This window comes from Haemaphysalis longicornis, unplaced genomic scaffold (assembly GCF_048455015.1).
Source record: "Haemaphysalis longicornis isolate Haplotype H1 unplaced genomic scaffold, Haemaphysalis longicornis Haplotype H1 scaffold_5, whole genome shotgun sequence".
Lineage (NCBI taxonomy): Eukaryota > Metazoa > Arthropoda > Arachnida > Ixodida > Ixodidae > Haemaphysalis > Haemaphysalis longicornis.
The window spans coordinates 147,938,303-147,960,039 of NW_027526385.1; the positions used below are offsets into that span (position 1 = coordinate 147,938,303).

Below are 21,737 nucleotides of genomic sequence, written 5' to 3' on the forward strand. Positions count from 1 at the left end.
AACCTGCTCCAAGCTCAATAAGCAAAGCGCTGCCCTGAAAATTCTCGTAGAAATTTTCGTTTCTTGTGTCCAATTTCTCAGCCATGTACATTTGTACTTATGTGTTAGCTTCCATTTGTTCTCTCCATTTAATCGTTGCTATCTGCCTTGCCTCGGATTTGTTTACCTTGGCTGTTTTGGACTCTCCACTGTTCTTTCCGTATTTCATCATTAGCCTTCTAGCCTTCAGTAGCCACAGCGTGTCCACGCTTTTCAAGTGATTGTAGCTTAAAACCTTAGCTGCCTATTTACGTTGGTCCATTGCTCTCAGCCTCCTCTCATAACATATTTTACTCCGCGGTTCTCCAACTTAAAACCACACCCAGCCCTATTGCCGCGCCACCTACACTGTGCTCCGGGAATTAAAACCTCCCCGCACCCCCCCTTCCGCGTTACGTGTTTCTTGTCCCACACGCCATGAAGGAACCATTGGCTGGTAGTGGTATAAAGCTTTGCTTTAAAATTTCCACACTACGGTGCGCCCTGGTTCATCAAGGACAAATGCTGCGCACCAATTAGGTTTATTAAGGATGAAAAGGCACTGTGATGCGCCCCGTTGCGCACTGGTGCGGTTTATTCAGGATGGTACCAAAAATTAACGCGTGCGGCTAGTTGGCGCAGCGATATTTCTGACCAGTCGGGCATCGCATCGGACGGCTCCGCGTGCATGTGTCTCGCGCATTATGGTGTTTTAGCCAACGCATCAGGTAATGGTACGGGGCTTGTCCTGATTGACAAGTGAGGAAGCATAGCTTTGTCCGATCGCTACAACCAAAACCGAAACCAGCAGAACAGACAAAAAAACTAGATTTAAATAGCAGTGGCGTCGGCCTGACATCATAAAAGCCAAATTCTCTCGCTTCACAGTCTCTTACTTGCATGCCTATTCCGAATTAGTTGACGAAATCACGCGCTACGCTGTCGTACCAAATTGCATTCAGAAAAGCCGTGTACGGCAAGCATGTGAACTGTAGGAACTTGACGTATACGCCAACGGCTGCTGCCACTACAACAGCTACTTTGGGCGCGAGTTGAATTATTAATTAGTCCTGATGAATTCCATACCGCGCGAATCAACATAAAATACAAAGAAAGCCGCGAGCGCCAGAAATAAAAGAAAATAAAAAAACATGGGCCCATTGGAAGCGACGTGTTTCCTAACGCGTGCAGCCGAATACAAAGATTGCTGTGGTTCAGCTTTGGTTAACCCTAGCGGTTAGCGAAAGCTTTATTTCCGTCGCTAGGCCCGCTGTCGAGGTGTGGTCGAGGTGTAGTTGCGCAATGATATACAGACATGTTTGCAATGAATACACTCTTTACTCATCATGCGCTTTCCCCTCACGGCGCTGTTTAATCCTGGCTGCTGCACGAGCGAACACAGCTGGTTGTTCGCCTCCCTCCATCGCACATGGCTCTGTGTAGCGCATGGCCTCCAGGCCTTCCTTCGCGGTGCGCGCTTAACGCTGCCACGACGGCCTTTTCGCCTTCCTCCGCCAGATGGCGACACGGGAGCCGCGTAAGTCTCCGTTCCCGTCTCGCCTATCTCTCCCCTTCCGCCTATCTCTACCCGCCAGCTAGCCGCTGCCGGGCGCTTACGGGAGGGGGTGTAGTTTGGCCTCAATTTCTCAATGTCAAGACTAGTCAGCCCGCGAAGACTGCCCGAGGTAGCGTACTGTAGCTTTCGTTGCAATATATTAGTTCTGCTTCACCGACTCAGCGCTGTCAACGCTGATGTAAAGAGAAAACCTGCGTAGCGTTTCCTAATTGTAAAGTTAATCTTCATATAAGTTCTAGTTTTCTCTTCCTGCGAAAAAAAAGTAGCGCGCCTGGCTTCTCAAAGCAGCATAATTTCAAATATGGGGACCTGAATTATTTTATCTCGGATTTTGTAGTGGTATCTGGATACACAACGTTTACGTACGTTTACTACTATTTTCACTGTTTGTTACAAGGTGAACTCAGTGATTGCGTCATGTGTCCTAGCAAAATCTGCGAGACGAGCGCTGCCGAACATTTGGCAGACGAAACGAACAGTTTCCCCACTCCTGCCTTTCCGTTTAGTTATCTAGGCGCTATACTCCCTGGCGCGCGCATGTGATCCAAGACTCAGAAACGAATGATACCAGTTCTTTATTTTTTGCTAAGGACTGCTTCCGTAGCTTCTACTACGTGGCTGTTCTTGGCGCTTTCTCTCTCTATTGACAGGCTATGCCCTCTATACATCGCTGCGCCCGCGTTACCACGCGTACTCCTAATAAAGCCTCGACCAAGAACAGCTCTGCTGGTAACACAGCAGGACGCCACCTGGCCAGCATATATAAAAGACGCGCTCTTGTTCCGGGTCTATACAGTTGAACCTCGATGCAACGAACCTCTGTGTAATGAATTCTTGAATTTAACGAAGCTCTCTGGTGCCTGATTGCCAGCCCTATGGAAATCCTTGTGTTTGCGACCTCTATGCACCGAAGGCAATGCGACCGTGAATCTTGACGTAACGAATTCGTTACGCTGATGACCCATTCTTTTTACGTTTTTTTCTGAAAAATCAGCTGGAGGAATACGCTAATTTAAAAAATTTCGTCCGCACCGCAAACTACCGTGCGCTTTCACGTGTGAGTGCGGTGTCGGTTGGAGACTTTTGAAGTAGTAGGCCTGCTTGTCGGCGTGTAGTCGCGCATCTCCAGTGATGTATGTGTGTCGTTTAGTCAGTTATGAGCTCCGCTGCCAGAAAACGAAAAGTGTTTGACTGTTCAAGACAAGCTGGAAATTTTAAATGCCTTCTCTGCCGGCGAGAAAGAATAACGTAGCCTCAAATATACAGTCCAAAATTTTGAATGGGGGAAAGAACGACAAGTTCGCGAAAAGGCGTCATTTCAGCACAATTTTGGTTCGGGAAAACTTTAAAGCACAAAAAGTGTCAAAAGGCAAAACTGATACTTAAATTACGCTTGTGAGTAAGGGGGTAAGGCACCTTGCTGCTTTGGAGGGATGTGTATTGCCTGAGCTCGTGCAGTTTTTCACTGCGAAATACATTCTTGAAGGGCGAGTTTACTTTCACTGGTATCAACCGTCTTGGTTTTGTTTCTGCTTATTCACGCGATGATTAAATCGAAACGTGGAAATAACAAAAACCTGCATGTAACGAATAATTGTAAAAGTTTGAAAACTCCGGTATATAAATGTTTAACTGCACTCGCGGTTTCCTTTGCAAGGAGCGGCGCCGCGGTGCTGTGTTGACAGTGATAGTACCGATGACCAGTAGCGAGAGTTAATGTTTGTAACTCAAAACTAACGAATATTGACACTGCGTCTACATTGACAAGGACTCGTGGACGAACCCGGCAACAACCAGTGTTGTACGCTCATCTCATAAAATATTTTCAGGCCTCTTGTGCCACCTTTTCTGGGTAATATTGGTGTCTATAAACGTGGAATACAACTATTTTTTTTTTTGGTCAAGCCGAAGGCAATTTTTTAATCCTGTTCGGCTGGTTTGGGCGGCAGCGAGATTGCATTTTTAAATTAAAATGCTGCCTACACGGTCAATATTGCCACGGAAACAACGAGGAAAAAGCGACTTTTAACGCAAAAGCTGCACAATTGCATCGCCGTAAGGGTAAAACCTGTATACCCAAAAATGGCATAACGTTCCTTGGGTCCTCCACCGAGAGGGCGCCCAACTGTCAGCGCCTGAGCCTTAATCACGATTCTGGCATTATCGCCCTTACGAGGGAGGTAGGTAAACGGCACTGCAGTAAAAGGACGACAGTGTTCATAGATAAATGGTAAGCAAAATGAGGCAGACGGTTGACGGGGCTCAAACCCCTCCTCTCCGCTGGCAACGCCTCCGGCAGTGGTAGGCTGCTCAGACATGAGCATCGAAACCAGCATGGCCATGACACCTCACCCCTGGACCAAGAGGAAAGGCGTGAAGCGTGTAGCCTCTAGTGTCGCAGTGTTATAGGCTAAGTTGTAAAACAAAACTTTGCAGTCCTCGTTCCGGTGGCCACATCGACGCATATAGAAAGCATAGCGTCTATGGTGTTGTTGAGCCAGTCCGTTGTTGATTGGTGTTGTTGATCCGTGGTGTTGTTGATTAGTCAGTCCGTTCGCCTGTAGATGATAAGCTGTTGTTCTGCAGTGGCTAGTGCAGTTAAACATCGTGACTTCTTGAATAACTTGGGCCGTGAACGCTGTACCTTGCCAAAGGATCACTTACGGTCGGGGTACGATGACTTAGCACTATGTTTCCAGCAATGAACTTAGCAACTCTCCTAGCAATCGTCTATGGTTGTGCAAGGTCCCCCTCACAGGGGCTTTTTATTTGAGCTGCTTGGTTCATAGCGCACGGCTGGCTTCAAAGACTGCTGGAGCGAGTGGGCCATTTCAAACTGAAACTGGGGCGAAGGAGAAGCTGTTATGCGGAGCCCATCAGTGTAAGTCGGCTGTTGACCCGGCGTTCACACTACATCTTTGAAGGTAGCAACTGTTGGCTGATGGTCATCTGCCTGTAGCGGCTTCAGGTCCTCACGGAGCAGCCCTGCCTTCAAGCCTTCAAATAGTACTCTCGCCGTTGGATTGGATTATGCGAAAGGGCAGCCTTGTTTGACGTCCGCAATTTAGTACTCTCCGCTGGTGCAGGGAGTACTAAATTGCTGACGCTTCCCTCGCGAAGTAAGCGGCCGGCGTTAGAGGGCTCCGTACGAGTGCAGCAAAGAGCTGCTCCCTCACTCTTCCTATAAGAACGCGTGTTTTTACCCTTTAGCATATACCGGGGTCAGAAAGCCGATCCAGCACGACATGTTTTTTACAAGCATGGCGATGTTCTTACTATATTTTCAGCCCTCTTTTGAGCCTACTTTGGGTTACTGTACTTTTGCGCTCTCCACTATGATCATGGCCACGCATTTGCTGCTCATTTCTTGTAAGCTTCTCGGTCACCACTCATGGTGCTCAAACACCGTTCTTGCTGAATATTCACGTGAAAATAAACGTGTCTCAGCTTGCATTCATCGCACCCCTCGTTGACCACGGCCATCCGATCGAATTGGTCTAAACAGTTCCTGAAGTCGCGGAAGGTAACAACCCTTAAACATCCGCTGTGTGTACTGCCTGCTAAGAACAATCTACAATGACGCTCCAAGAAAGTGGCTGGCTCGCCGTGCCGTTGGGGTTGTCATCCTACGGGATGGTGCTACGACAACACCAAAATCTGGATGGAGACCTCGAAGGCCGCGACTTAATCAGTCACAGTGTCGCTTCGAGGTGATTTGTACACCGGTCGACGAATTCGCCTTGTTCAAATTGCGTAAGATGTATCCAGTAACTCCGCCTCCAAAATGTCACCAATGCAGTGGAGGAAAATGGTACTTCGAGCACAGAAGCTTATCCAAACAGTAGAGTAAAGATGAAGCTGGCACAAAAAGTAGCGTAACGGCTACATGGCTTTTGTCGCTGTTTTTCTCGCCTCGTCATGATGTTTTTCTCTGTGGCATACACCCTGATGTTGAGTAATTCTTTCTATGGTTACGTAATCACACCAGCGACAATAAGTGAAAGTAGCGTGCAAATAACGTCGCGCATTTGCCCGCTTAATACACAAATGTCGTTGTTCCCAGTGGACGCCCTTTCCGGTATTTTTGTTTGCAATATATGTGATGACGCAACACTTCATTTACACGAATTTTCTTTAAAACACACTCTTATATGCTACCTAACCAGGCAATACACCAAGAAGCCACACCTCGCGAGGCTGGGCTGTTAATAGACAGTGTGAGCGAGTGAATACATCTTATATAACAGCAAGCGCCATTTTCTGGCAGTATCCAGCTTGGAGGCACGCTCAGACCAGGATACCTTGATGCTTACGGGTGAATGGACCTTGTACACCAGCATACGCAGGATAACCAAGGTTAAACTAGTCGGCAGGTCCGACCACTGATGCGGCGTCACGTTAGGCCGTGGGGGAATAGTTCTGTGTGTGCAACAAAATGTTTTGTAAAAGAGTTGGCCTAATTGTGGACAGTGTTAAAATCCAGTGTTGTATTGTGTGGAAACCATAGCTTTGCGAATAGGTTTGTAAGGGTTTGTGTGGGTCTGCAGTTTTATGAGGTTAGTACCTTCGTGTAGGGAAAGTTGCAGATGTGTTAAGGCGAGATATTTGGTAGTGGGCGAGAATATCTGTACAGTTAAGGGACTCAGTGGGTGGGGATAAGGCAACGGAAACATTGTTGTGCGTCGTGGGATTAACTGCAAGGCGTACATGATTTATGGCCGCAGCATGTCCCGCTTTGTTGCCCCGCAGGCCTATATGGCCAAGAGTCGATGCGATGTCGGCAAGGGGAAGCTTCGGTAATCGTCGGAGAACTTAAGAGTTAGGATTAAGCTAATGAGGTACTTACGGTAGGTTCTTCGAAAGTTGTGGGCCGAGAGTGAAGGCTAAGGTGACTTCTTTTGCTGTTTCAGACTTTTTTTGTCAATGTGGGAGCAGCGGTCTCTTTTCGGCAATGCTTAAAAAATGTTGGATAAATAATGTTGGAGAAATAACCACCAGTGAAAGCGAGCGGAAGATTACTGCAACATTGCTGTGTCTTTTGTGAAGCATTTTGTAAATGGCCCAATTTGCATCGACATAATTTGGTGGCAGCGAAAATATCTCTACCATGCGGTATGGTCACTATACAGTTTGAAGATCCCGCTTTTCAAACCTATTTAGAAACTAATGAAATCTTTTTACAACGTTGACTCAATACAGCAATAAACCCGTGTCTTCGTGTTACAGCATTTCGTTCAATTTTGGACATTTTTTAATATGAATTCATGTCACTTGAATCCCATGGATTTAGTGTAGGAATTTAGTAGGCTTACAAAACTTAAGATTGAACTTCTGGAACAATACCTCGCAGGAGAGGCATTACCTGTGTAAAGAAAGGTGTTGGTATGCCCTCCAACAATAAGGTCCAACTCAGGGCAGGCATCAGCAAGCTTTTTGTCGACGTCAAAGCCAACATGGCTTACAAGAACAAATATTTTTACTTGCTCATCCTGTTGCAGCCGCCTAATTTCTTCGTTAATACTGTCTGCTTCCGACAGTATTTTAACCCCACCTGAAAGTTCAAGAATGTTATTGTTAGCATGGGAATGATAACAACTGCACAGCAAATATGAAGCCTTTTACTGAGGAGCTCTTATAGTTTAGGTTTTTGGTCAAAACATCGTGCGGTGACGCGGTGAAAAGAAAAAAAGTGGGCTGGATACAATTGTTTCGTGCAGTAATGTCAAATTTTCGTGAATGCTCCTTATCTCTACATATGGTGTGAGTAACTTGAAAAAAAAAAAAGAGTGAAATTAGCCGCTAAGACGAGTCTATTAATACGCTGATTTTCATTCATTGTCCAAAGGAGCTAGGTAACAGTAAAGTTAGAAACACTACCGAAATTCCGGCTGCAATCAATACATGGCTGGTATAAAGCGACTGCAGTTACGGAAACCGGTTGAGACACATTTATTACAAAACAAAATACATATAAAAACAGTTTAGACACATATAAATCACATTTAGCCGCACGTATGACTCTAACTTAGCATCGAGTTTTATTTACACGCCATGACTGGTTTGTTAAGAGTGAATTTGCAAATATGAAGTGATTACCGGCTGCTTTCAATACGTGGGGAGATTGTTTTCGAAATGAATGACATTGACAACTTCAACTAATTGAGATAAAATATCCAGTGACAAGAAAACCGCGACAACTTTTCGTTAGAAAAGCGGTCGCAACAAAATAGGTCAGACAGCGCTCCGTAAACCTGTGCGCTCATCTATTAAAAATAGCCTGATACTTTTGTGCACAGATCAATATGATCAAAATACATTTGCCCAATGGGAGTGGGCTTTTGGCGTGTCATCATATAAGCAGTTGCAGCAGCGTACACAGTTGGGAAAACTGGATTCTATTCCTTCTTTCATTTGTTTCGCGTTTTATTTCAACATAAGCGAACTAGCCAACATCGCACCCACCATGTGTGTTTCCGACTGAAAGCTCGGACAATGTTGTGGGGTTTGCGGAAGTTGTTTTTTTCAGAGCTGGTTAATATGGATTTGAATGAAATGAAGAGATCGGTGAAAGATGGCTCCCCTGACGTCACCGACTAAGTCACCGGGAGATAAAGAAACAGAAGAAGAACTGAACTAAAATGAAACGAAGAGATTGGAAGCAATTATTTCATCAAATCGAGGCTTCGACGGACGCCCGTCTAATCGGGAATGACACTGAAGTACCTAATAAAGAATACGCCGACCACGAGAGAAAATAGAACAATGACGTTTCGGCACCCCGAACGGGCGTGACCTAAACATCTTGCGTAAGCGGGGGGGAAGATTGCCGTCAGTGCGGTTCAGAGTGTTTTTGTTCGTCTGTATCATAATGGATTCAAGATTCAGCCTAGAGGCGAAATCCTTCTCGGTGGCGACAACACGTGCCTTGCCCCAGTCTATTTCATGGTTAGACGACTGTGCATTTTCTGCTAGGGCATGTTCCCCGGCCCAGGTCGGTTGGAGTCCCCGTCACGTTCATAATTCAAGCCATTTCATAGAAAAAGCCAAGGACCTCTCACTGGACGACAGTGAAATCATGGTGTCGTTTGATGTGGTGTCCCTCTTTACGAGCGTGCCAATAGACTTGGCCGTACAAGAATGCCAAGACGCACTGGATTCTGAACCCACCCTCCCCGAAAGAACGCCCATTGACGCGCCGGACCTTGTGAGGCTTTTATTCTTCGGTTTATCGAACACGTACTTCGTGTTTAAGAGTGTTTTCTACAAAAAAGTTCACGGTACAGCCATGGGGGCGTCAATTTCGGTAATAGCCGCCAATTCGACAATGGAGTCTGTAGAACGACGAGCGCTTTCGTTCTTCTCTCCAGCCCCGAAGATTTTCCTTCGCTACGTTGACGATTGCTTTTGCATAATTAAGAAAGATAATTTGGACTCATTTGCGCATCACTTCAACTGCATTGAAGATTCGATTCAATTCACAGTGAAAAAAAACAACAACGGAGAATTGCCCTTCTGGGCGTTGTAATCAAACGCGATGGTACTAAACTATGTTTCGATCGTTTTAGAAAAAGCACGCACACGGGACGTTACTTGAACTTCAAGTCGGTGCACCCCGCACCGCACAAGAGGTCCGTGGTGTCTTCTTTATTGCAACGTGCCAGCACTATCTGCTCCACGGCTGCCGACCACTCAGCTGATGTCCAACGTGTACGTCGCGACCTGTCTGCAAGCGGCTACCCGGATTCCTTCGTGACTCGGAGGAAAAGAAGTTGGATCGCACCTCTGCAGCCTCACAGAGATGCTCAAAAAGATGCAGCATTCCGTACGTGCCGGAAGTGAGTGAGACTTCGGCTCGAGTCCTGCGAACGTATGACGTGCACGTTGCCCACGTTACTACCCAGAAGCTAAAGGACGCTCTTGTGAAAGGGAAAGGTAGATGACCGAAAGAACAATTTCCCGGTGTTGTATATGAAGTGCCATGCGCGAACTGTGATAGATTATACATAGGGGAATCTGGAAATTTCGAAAGACGGTTAAAATAGCATTTCAATGACGCAAAGAAAGGAAAAGTGTCCAGTAATGCCCTCGCGGAACATGCACAATCGTTTAACCATGAGATAGACTGGGGCAAGGCACGTGTTGTCGCCACTGAGAAGGACTTCGCCTCTAGGCTGTATCTTGAATCCATAATGAAACAGACGAACAAAAATTACCCCCACCTCCCCTCGCGGGAACCCTGGTGTGATGCGACGCTGAAGGGGGTTCCAGTGTGCGTTTCCGTTGGCTCGATTAGTCGAATTGCGTGAGAAACCATCGGGTAATGCGAGAGAGAGAGAGAGAGAGAGAGAGAGAGCAAGCGTAGTGCGGACGACCGTCGACTGAGAGACCGGCCGGAGCGCGGCTCTCCACTTATATACGCAGCGCGCCCGAAGGAGAGGAGACCGCGGAGAGAGAGGGCGCTACACACCCGCACAGCGCGGTTGGGCCGCGCGCAGAGCGGCCCCCGGCGGAGTGAGAGTGCGCTGAGCCACGCGCCCGCAGATGTTGGGCGAGAGTGTTCGCTACCGGAGAGAAGAGGGGTGAGCGGAGGAGAGACGTAGCTGTGCGGACGCGGACGACGACGAGGCAGGAAGGACAGGGCCGCCGGCAAGAGATGCTCCTCTCAAAGTCGCATCTAAAAACACTCTGAACCGCACTGACGGCAATCGTCCCCCCGCTTACGCAAGGCTTCATACTACTTAAACTCTTAGCTTTCTGTGTCTGCTTTTAGTGTGAACAAGGCTCCCGTTCGGGGTGCCGAAACGTCATTGTTTTATTTTCTCTGGTGGTCGGCGTATTCTTTATTATGTACTTCAATTATTTCATCCCATCGACCCCACCACTACAGAGTGAATCTGGTTACTTTTTTGCTTTACTTCTAGATTTACGTTTCATTACTTGTACCAATCCCCTCCGCTTACAAGCCCTGAACTGTCCTTCCGCGCGGGTAGGGGCCAATTCAATAAAATGAAGAAAAAGAAGGTCTCCCCAGCCTTCATAAATTTGGGGTTGCAAAACGGGAAATGTACAGTCCTATTCAAGTCTACCTTTCTGGTTCAAGTCGCTTGAACTGCTGGAGTATACTAAATAATGGGCAATTAGTTTTAATCAAAGCGAACTCGTCTTTTACGGCCTTTTTCCACAAATAAATTAGTAATTTGAAGTCCTAATAAATTTAATGAAGTTATTGAGACGTGGCCAATCACCCCTTGTGCGGACGTGGCAACAACGTTGAGGGTATCATCATCATCATCATCGGGTGAAACATTTGCAACACTCATGGTAAGACGATAAAGAGCTTACGTATTTCGTGAGTGATCCCGCGGAAGAATTCGAAGAGAGGTACGTATGCTGCCAAGAAGACTTAACTGCTCTTCACGTGTAGTTCTAACGTGCTTGAAGCTTTTGGCCATGTTAATGGCTTTTCCACTAAAACGTTTTCATACCTTTCTTGAAACTCAATTTCATTTATGTTTTAATACCCCATCAAATTCAGTGTTTCGATTCATTTCCAACCAATTTCGAAGGTATTCCAACATTCCTTGTAATATTGTTCAAATTCTCCGCATAATTTTTATTTACTTGTGTCCGTGAACTTTCACTGGTTGACATAAAAAACAACATATACAACAGCTATGAGAGTGTTGCTTTAGGCACGGTAAAAATCATGTAGGTGGGGTTGATTCATTAAAAAAAACTCCCCACATGGGCAGCTAGGGAAAAGAAACGAAGAGGCCATGATTGTACGCTGGAATGAATGAGCATTTTTCATACAAGTATGGCATTCCGCCCTGATGGGGAAATAGAGGAGTAATAGAGGGGTTAGATATTGATCAAGATCGTGTTTTAATGATGAGGCTCCTTTAGGAAGGCCCACAGTCGAAGCAGCCTGTATAGCCGGTCCGAACCCACGACCTCCAGAATACCGGTCTGGTGCGATCGCACCAGACCGGTATTCTGGAGGTCGTGGGTTCGAATCCCACCCGGCGGGAATTTTTTCACCACTTTCTTTTCGACTCAAAAAATTCTTCATCTCTTTCTATGACTCACCACAACCTCCCCTTTGCTTTCTGAGGTTTTCTTGACTGCCAACCCTTATTTTCTGTCTTATTTCACGGAGCCCCTCATTTCCCATTTTCTGATTCGCTATATATAGGTATGTATGTGTATGTATGCACACACACACACACACATATATATATATATATATATATATATATATATATATATATATATATATATATATATATATATATATATATATATATATATATATATATATATTATTAAAAAAATCAAACTAGGCTGTTAGGACGATTTTTATGAACTTCTAACACCTTTCATATCGGTACGCGATGCTTTTTAAGAACGTGGGTCACGAATTAGAATGTTCCACAGGAATGTGATCAGGTGAGTCTCCTTAAATAAAACATCTTCACTGCTGTCTAGAAATAATTTGTGCTGGGTAAGCCTGAATACCTTACACTGGGTTAAAGTTTTGCGCATAGGAGAGAGCTAAAATAAGTAACGATTGTGTCAGTACATCAAACAAATAGAAGATAGCCATAACGAACATTCATTTATTGGAAGTTTCTTATTACGAATGAATATGAAGATGCTAGGGAAGCATTAGTAGCTAAACATTGAAAAATAAATTTTCTGGGCTACAGCGGCCATGGTGGTCATTGCCGGTTAAATGGCTTTTTTATTTTCTACCTACTGCGTGTTTAACATTGAATGTTTATTGCAATAAACTGAAATATGTGTTCTCGGATGGGCTTCCAATGCAGTTGGACGCTGTCGCTTCCGTAAATGTATAGAAACGCTTGATAGTATCATTCATTTGTAAAATACTAGTGCGTGCGCCAAGCAAGTCTCAATTCGATGATTGCCGTTTTCAATCGCGTCGCACAACGTTTCCCCTCCGTTTTGAAATCCCGCACTTACCCGGTCTGGCAATGTAGTTGGTTTCTGTGGTGACGACACCAAGAACCGCCACTTTCTCTCCCTCTATTTCATATACAATAGATTTTCTGAGTTTGATGTTATCAAAGAGCGGCTCTCCAGATGTATCCAGGTTTGTTCCCAGCACAGTGACATTACTCTCGTTCATTTTCAACAGGAACGGGACTAACCCAGCTGGGCCATCATCAAACTCATGATTTCCTAGGCACTGCAAAAAGACAGCAGGTAAATATTGCGCACTTAGCGAAAAAGCAAACATAAGTATTGTATGGTGCATAGCAAATGTGTCCCCTTTTATCTAACAAGTCTCGGTAAGTAACCACTTCATTCAAGGCGTATCACCCATGCGTTTAACCGATAATCGATAACGTCAATGATAGCGTTCATATGAACGATCACGTCGGAGGCATGATGTGGAAAGACAACCACAAAACACCGGCAATGCGTACCAACAGAAGTTCACTAAAGGAAGCAAAACATTCCTACTTCTAGCTTCTGCCTACTGCAAGAGTGCGAATGATAGATGCTACCGTAACTATAACCCATTCCCAGCACTGTAAAATCCATTGTGCGGCCTGAGAGAGCCATGTGCTCACTTCGCGGCAATGTCATCGAAAGACGACAGTGTTATGTCGTCACTGTCACGTCGATGTCCGCCCAACTCTCCCGCTCGCCCTCTCCCGTCACCCTCTTCCCACGATAAACAAGGTAGAATATTGATCGGGCCAATTAAATTTTTCTGAGTCCTACAGCGTGTATTATTATATTAAAACGGTTTAAAATGTTAGTTTAACGGGGGTTCAAACATTTTGTTAAAACTACGTAGCTGTCAAAGGTGGCAAGCTGACACAGATGAGCATAATTTAACCATTAGGGCGATACCTGAGTGTAACATTAAGGGACAAGAAGAGTGCGGAGTAGGTCAGGGAACAAACGCGCGTTAAGGACATAGTAGTAGAAATTAAGAAGAAATGGACGTGGGCAGGGCATGTAATGCGAAGGGAAGATAACCGTTGGTCGTTAAGGGTAACTGAGTGGATCCCTAGAAAAGGTAAGCGTTGCAGGGGGCGGCAGAAAGATTGATGGGCAGAGGAGATCGAGGAGTTTGCGGTGATAAATTTTTCGCAGTTAGCACAGGACCGGGTCAATTGGAGGATAATGGGAGAGGCCTTTGCCTTGCAGTGGGCGTAGATAGGCTGGTGATGATGATGATGATGCTATAACTGAAATTTGGTATAGTAATTTTATCATTTCGGTCACCTTTATTAAAAGCGAAGTTGCTGTAAAGAACGGATGCAGGAAGGGGAACATTCTTGGTTGTGCAAAAACCTGAAACGGTTTAACATGTTTCCATTTATTGCATGGGACGGCGTTTTCTTTTGGGACAGGCTGAAACGAATGCTGAAAAAAGAATGGCCAGTGGACGCGTACGATAATCCGTATTTGTCAGCTCAATCCGATGAAGGTATCCCAATGGATGTAATCATGCTATTGGGCCTGCACAGCATATGGAGGTGTCGGATGACAGTCCGGTACTCCGACATTGATACGCATCTTGTCCAGGAATATTTCTAAAAGGCCATAGTCTCCTTCTTCGAAGTGAAGAAGGCACATGTTGATGTACCAGACTGGCTGTCAAAGGTGGACAAGCTATCACAGATGAAAATATTTTAGCCATGAGCGCTGTACCTGAGAGTAGCCAATTTTAGATGTAAGGCATCTCTTACACTCGGCCTGTCCTTCCATCCGGCGTGCATGCGTCCGCAACCCTCCTCCTTTCCCCTCGCCTGCCAGCTGCGTTAGCGCGTTCTCCTCGCCATGCCAGCTGTGCGTCAGCGCACCGTTAGCGCGCGTATCCTACATTCTCTCTCGTTCTCTTCGCCATGCGAGATGTACGTTAGCGCGCATGCGCGTCTCTCTCCCATCACTCTCTCTCGCTGAGCGGCTATATAACCGCGGTGTCTGCGGCGCGCTTCTCAGTCGCTCCGTCAGTCGCTCTCGCTGCTACTGCTCCGACTGCTGCTCCACCTGCTGCTACGATGAGTTGAAATGGACACTAACATGCCTGCTACCGCGTTGGCTGACGCAACCGTAAGCAGCACCAGCCAATGTGATTACAGAAATGCTAGCACCAGCGAAGCCAGCGAATCTACGTGTGATTGAGCATCATTTAAGGTTCGCTACACTTCAACCACATTTGGGTAACCGACATAACGGAAACATGAATTGAACCCCGTGAGATGCCTTGCATCACCCCAGGGTTCCCCTCGCGGGAAGATGGAGATAATTTGTTTATCATTCACGTCACCCTTATTAACAGCGAAGCTGTTTATCACCTAGTAATTTATCGTGTCCGCAGTTGAAAATACTACGAAATTGCCCAGTGCGCTCATGTCAGCGCGCACTCGTGGTGATCTGCCGGCAGTTATTAAATACACGAAAGGCCTAGCGCTCATATGCGTGCGCCTCGCGGCGACCACCCATCGTCCCCGGCGCTTGCTTGTCAAGCCAAGCATACCCATTTAAGGAGAATGTACAAGATCCCAAAAAAAACTTCACCGTCGTAATCCTCGCAAGGTTCTTCTGAACGAGAAACACTCAAGTGCTCGCCGTGATCGTGGCAACACTTGCTCTGAACAAAGGAAGACACATCATAGCGTACGCCCCTCCAAGGTGAGGTCCAATGATTAAAATTTTTAAAAAAAGAAGGAAGCTCACACTTCCAGCAAAAATGATGGAGTAAAGGTAGTTGGGGCCGCGAAAGAGAAGCAAATCGGCTGGAATGGCGAACTTCACCCATCGTGAAGGTCGTGAAGATTGCCTACAGCTTCGCTACCTTCAAGTCTCACGTGTTAGGGTAAGTTTCGTTTATTTTTTTTTGTTTGTACCAGTGCTTGTGTTTGAAGGGTCGGAACATGTTTGGAAAAGAAGAAATAGAAATTGCTTTAAAGGCGCAATTTCGTAAACGTCGGCTTCACAACGCGAGATAGCAAGGTTCGATGAGCAAGGGGAACGAATTATTTTTCGTCACTTTATCCGCGATCAGCCTCATTGCCAGAGAAAGTTGGCTTTTCTGCAGTGCGTTTTCGTCGGACGTTTGACGAATAATAGAGAAGGAGGAGTAGGGGTAACAAATGTTATTACAACGGCTCCCGTGACGCGTCGTTATCGTTATTACCATCACCGCCATTATCGGCCTCGTTTATTTGTTTATTTATTTATTTATTTATTTATTTATTTATTTATTTATTTATTTATTTATTTATTTATTTATTTATTTATTTATTTATTTATTTATCTATCTATCTATCTATCTATCTATCTATCTATCTATCTATCTATCTATCTATCTATCTATCTATCTATCTATCTATCTATCTATCTATCTATCTATCTATCTATCTATCTATCTATTTATTTATCTATTTATTTGTCTGTTTGTTTGTTTGTTTGTTTTTTAAACAAGCAGAACCTCTGTGCCAAGTGTTACATGGGGGATGGAAATTGGAACAGATTTTCTTCTATGTGCTATTTGAAACGAATGTAGCTGGGGTAGAGGAAAATTTGGGGTAGAAGGCAATTGCAATTTTTGCTGTCTGAATAAAGAATGGGCGAAAATGTGCAGGTGCACGGGCATGCGCAGCAAAAACTGTATTTGGGTGTTTAGTGAGGGAATAAATGGAAGGCGCGGGGGTGATAAAAGGTGCGCTGACAATGACGTTGTGGAACAATAATAGTTTAGCGACTTCGCGCAGCAATTTCAGATGGGCAAGGTGTGCTTTGTTCTTTATGTTAGGTACACCTATGTAACGCGTGTAATCTGAGCAAGTAAACGTAGTTGCTGTATTCTGGACGGATCCCAACGTTTCGGACAGATGAGATTGATGTGGGTCCGAGACGGCGTAATAGTATTCAAGTTATTAACTATCGTGAGATATGCTGATAGTTAACAGAAGGAAAATCAAGAGTTCGGTTTCTTCTGAGGTATCCAAGGACATCATTTGCTTTGTTATAAATGCTTGTTATGTGTAATAACCAAGAAATATCTAGTATTATGCATGTACCTAGATAGTTGCAGAAGTTCGCGGGATGTATTTGGATACTGAAAAAAGGCTTATGGGAGCCCGAGAGTAGTTTCTCCGGCAAGAAAAAAGCGACCGAAGTTTTATTAATGAGAAGAGCTAGGAGGGAAGTCTTGCACCATGTTTCAACAGCCATTACATCATTTTGCACGATCAGAAAGTCATTAGGGCTTTCATCAGGGCAATGACGGACGCAGTTGTCAGCAAATAAACGAATTTCAGATGATAGATTGGTAGGTAGGTCGTTACACATATTAAATACAGGAAGGGGTCGAGAAAACTACGCTGAGGTCACCTGAGAAATCAGCACGCCAGGTGGTGACATGCAGTGTTGCGGAATGGGCATCCCCATTCCATTCCAATTCCATTCCGAGGAATTACAACTTGTAGGGATTCCATTCATTTCAATTCCTCGGAATGACAGAAATTAGCCCATTCCCACTCCTGAAATGGACGGGCAGTTCAATTCTATTCCTTTGATTCCTAAATGTAAAAACTGCCTCAGGTGTTCTATCGAGTTATCGAGGAACGCAAAATGAATCTGTCGTTATTATACACGTTGAAAACTGCAAAGGTATGCAGAATGTGTCACTTGTCACTGATTTAGGAGGTGGCTGCAAGTTGGTTACATATCTCGTGTGGAACTACCCTTCTAATTGTCATCCCTTCCTAACGAAAGTAGAGAGAAGTGCGAAAGCTAAAAGGGCGTTCAAACTTCGCCCAAAGTGCGTCCAACCGACCGTCTGACCTTCAAACAGCCAAAGCCAAATCGCAAGTGAAGAACGAACCCATGCGACGATTTTTCGCGCACTACGTTCCCGCATCTACGAGCGATCTAAATGTGCACGGTTACGTGGTTTGTGAGATAAAGGTATGCTATTGTACTCCTTCATGATTGACGTGTGTGTTGTCTTATTTAGGACGGTTCTTTTTTTCGCGATTTTCAAGTAAGCGTGTTGACATAATGGAAGCCCAGTTTCAGAGGCAGAGAGAGAGAGAAAGTATTTATTTGCGGTCCCCGGTATCACACACGTGCCATTTGTCCAGAGATGTTATCAGAGATTTTCGGTCGAGCAGCCAGTTAATGAGGAAATGTATTAGTTTTTTGACAGGACGCCATGGGTCCCCCTATAAAGCTTTCACTAAGTAGGGCAGTGTCACACTAGCCCTTTTTGTATAATAATAGCGGGATCCCGCTACTTATGATATTTGCATGTTAGCATGTTTTTTGCATGTTAGCATGTTTTACAGGTTGTTTTTGTGCGACGCTAGATGAAGCAGCTATTACGTTGATGTCTGCTTTTTCCGTTCCGTTGCACTGTCTGTCGCCTTCGATCTTGCTATCTGCTTGGCGCACCGTCATACCAGCGTTATTAGTATGCCGTGGATAACTTAGAGCCATGTCGCGCGCAGCTTGCTCAGATGTACACGCTCTCGAAATGCTTACTTGAATGATTTCTAGTGAATTTACAGCATTGAGCACTAATGCTATTGTTCCAACGCGTCAGACGCGAGGGCAGCGTCACGGAACACCGTTAACAGTTTTGCATTGACCGTAGGAAAGTCGCCACCGCTTTCCACGTTGACCTCCATTGCGCTTCTTATTGCCCTGGCACTACTTCATCCCAATTTGTTCAATAGAGGTCATATTTTATGGGCCCCTCAATTAAAGCGACAGAACCATATCGTGACGGGAGCCCTGGAAAAATAAAGAAGTATGATGAGGCAGTTTTTTCCCATGAACGCGCAACCAATATGCCCGAGGACCTGATCAAAATTTTGAAATGAGGCCTTCCTACCTAAATAGTCGCGATGCTCCAACTTTCAAGCCGACGACTAAGGCTTCAATAATCAGGTATGTTTGTACCCAAGCCCAAAGGCCACGTGCAAAGAAATATAGCAACCAAACCACGAACCAGTTTGGCGCACTGGAGAAGGGAGCCTAACTTTCGGATCGAAGCAAAGCACGGGGTCTCACTGCTGAAAGCTGTCAAGCACTCGAAACCAGGGGCGCTGCTGGAGCCGGAACTGATAGACACAAACACCCTTTAGCGGCTGTGTCTTCTGCATTGTCGTATTTAATATCCAATGTAATCGTAATCACAGCTTCCCACTACCGTAGCAGAGCGTGGAGGCAGGAAGCTCAGTAACACATCCGAAGCTCGCTTCTTACGCTTATGGCTCGTTCCAGGCACGCAGGCCCTCACTTAGAATTTTCCTTTTGCTGCCTTGGTTTTGATTTTCCGGAGCCCCGGGGCCCCGGGGTTCCGCTGCAACAGACGGACAGAGGGTCGACACATTGGCGCCGTATTTCCGGGAGATGCCTACCAGGTCGGCACACACGCTACCTTTGCGCGCAGGGCATGGAGGGTACGGGAACGCCAAGCAGACTCGTCGTTTCATGTTTCATGTGTGACAGATTTATATTCCCAGCTCAAAGATTTTGCAGTATCAGCTTGCGGTAAGAAACACCGTGGCTACGGATGGGCGCCGTTTGTATCCGCCACCCCTGCTTCTCCGAGCTATTCCCCGCCTGCTGGCCTGGGGAAACGGCGCCTCCAACTGACACGCCGGTCTGCCATCGGCGACATGGGCAGTTGTACAGAGGAAGCTTAGATAGAGCCCTACACGCGCTTGATTTTAAGGCCCGAGCCCGGCCCGAGACCACTTTGTGAAGCCCGAGCCCGACCCGGGCCGGTAACACCTAGCTCGGGCCCAGCAGGAGCCCGGGCACTCACAAGTGAGCCTGCCCGGGCCTCGCCCGGACCTGCCGTCTCAAGCCCAGGCCTGGCCCGGGCCAGGTCATTTATTTTCGAGCCTATGGAGGGCCCGCGAGCGTGTGACTAGGCGTGGTATTAGACGCTGAAAAAAAGTGGTTTATTATATTTGTTTGAGAGTCTTCGTAGCGGGCGATCAGAGGGAGCATCTAGTCTACACAAGCACGTCATGAACTGAAACGCAAAAAATAAGGGTTCAAAAGTGCACGTCGTTTAGCTTACACCTTCTGCAGTTCACGCCACATTGGCGTAATAATAGCTCGTAATCTAACACGAGAGACATCATAACCTTTGATGACCGGACTCTTGGCAGCTTCATGCGGTTGTCTCGGCCACAAGCTGGTATTCGTGAATTTTTTTTGCTCCGGATTTCAATTCAGGAGTATGTACGTGCGTTGAAATATTTTACCTGCAGTGGTTGTTAAGCGGTTGTGTTTCTCTAGCACGCGAGTTTGATTCAGGGCCACGGCAGCCGCATTTCGATTGGTGCGACATCTGAAACAAACGTGTACATACACATAGGTGGTTAGCGCCAGGTTGTCTGAATTCCTTCCCCACTAGGACGTTCCTTGTAATCCTATCTTCGGTATGGTACACACCAAAATATAAAATATTGATGCAGTACGTAAAACGTTGCAGTATGTTGCAGTTGCAAAATTGCAGTATAGTGACTATCAGACCTAGCAAAACGCGTTTTTAAAACAATGCCTAACACGAAGCCTGTAAAAATAAACTAAAAATATTCATTGGAATGCTCTTTTCTACATTTCACGTCGCAACTACTAACGGCCGGGCCTATGAATTCAAGCCCGACCCAGGCCCGGTCCCACGGCATCAAGCCCAAGCCCGGCCATGGCCCGCGGCATTGAGCCCGGGCCCGGCCTGGCCCGCCGATAATCAACTGGATCGGGCCCGCAGGCCGGATCGGGCCCGTGCAGTGCTCTACGAAGCTGTGCCTTAAAAAGCCTGCCAAGGCACAAATAGCCGACCTAACGCCGCCACCGTCCCGGTGGCCAGACGTGCTTGCATAGCTGCCACGCGCTGCCACAGGCTGCGCGAGCTCGGTTATTCGAGGTGCCGGGTACGCGTTCTCGTTTTTTTTGTCGCCGGTGCTCCCGTAGAGATATACCGACGCGGAAGTCGCTACTGACTAATTGAGTAGCCGAAGGCGACAGCGATGGTGGCGCTGTCTTCTAATAATCGCCATTGGATTCCCATTCCATTCCCGGATAAAGGCGCTTAATTCCATTCCCATCCCATTCCTCTAAGAGTTGTCTTCATTCCATTCCCATTCCATTCCGGCACCTCAAAAAGGTGGAATGAATCCGGAATGATTCCAATTCCGGAGTGGTAACTCCACAACACTGGTGACATGTGATTGAAGCAAACGAACTGTTCGCGGCTTCACAAGAAATGTTTTCCAATCCAACACTGCAGTGTCAGTATTTACGCACAAAAGTTTGAAAAAACGCATGTAGATATAATATCTTACTGAAATATTTCTTGAAAATCAAGAAAATGGGCGTCTATAGGAATATTACAATAGATAGTTCGGCTCCTGTGGTAATAAATATCTCTAGTTATGTGCCACAGAAGGGGTCTTTCTGAAACCTGTGCTGGCTGGAGCGAAGATTGTACAGTGGTTAGACATTTTATTGTTTAAGATTACATTGTGTTCCATTATTTCACAGCACAAGCAAGGAAATGATATCGGGTGGAAGTTTGCAGGTGAGAATGGCGGCACCCTCTTGGTTATTAGGGTGATCTTGCCAGACTAGTGGCACCACTACCCAAGACAGGGATTGCTGGAAGGTGGGCGACACTATGGCAGCACAAGAAATGTGGTGTTTTTTATTACTATAAGCTTTATGCCACCAACACCGGCTGATGTTGTCACTTTTATAAAGAATTACTTTTATCATAACATTTGGTTTTATTATCACACTAGGCATAGCACGGTAATCGTGGTGTGCCCACTTCGAAATACATTGGGCACACTTCTAAACACATCGTCTAGTTCAGCGGCAAAGACTAAGCAAAACGTGAAGTTCAGCGTGTAAGCGATCTCTGACGCATAGATTGGTCCGCCACGTTGATCTAACAACGAAATGTGTTTAGCCTAAAGCTGGGTATATGGTGTTGTCAAAGTTCTAATGCATTTTCGTAGCCTGTCTAGTAGAGTGGACGAGAAGAAACTTCCCTTAGCGTTCGAGGTCATCGAGTCGTAAATTTTTTTAGTATAACGATAATTTTTGCAGTAGTTGTAGTTTTATTTTTAGC

General features: G+C 45.9%; 1 protein-coding gene across 1 annotated transcript in view; it reads right to left on the reverse strand.

Moving 5' to 3' along the window:
• Positions 1–21,737, reverse strand: part of LOC144139926 (protein 5NUC-like) — an 81,683-nt gene that overhangs the window by 35,926 nt on the left and 24,020 nt on the right. Inside the window, exons 3-4 of the mRNA XM_077672151.1 lie at positions 12,581–12,806; positions 6,957–7,145 (exon numbers count right to left, since the gene is read on the reverse strand). Of these exons, the coding sequence (XP_077528277.1) occupies positions 6,957–7,145; positions 12,581–12,806 (415 nt within the window). The remainder of the gene's footprint in view (positions 1–6,956; positions 7,146–12,580; positions 12,807–21,737) is intronic.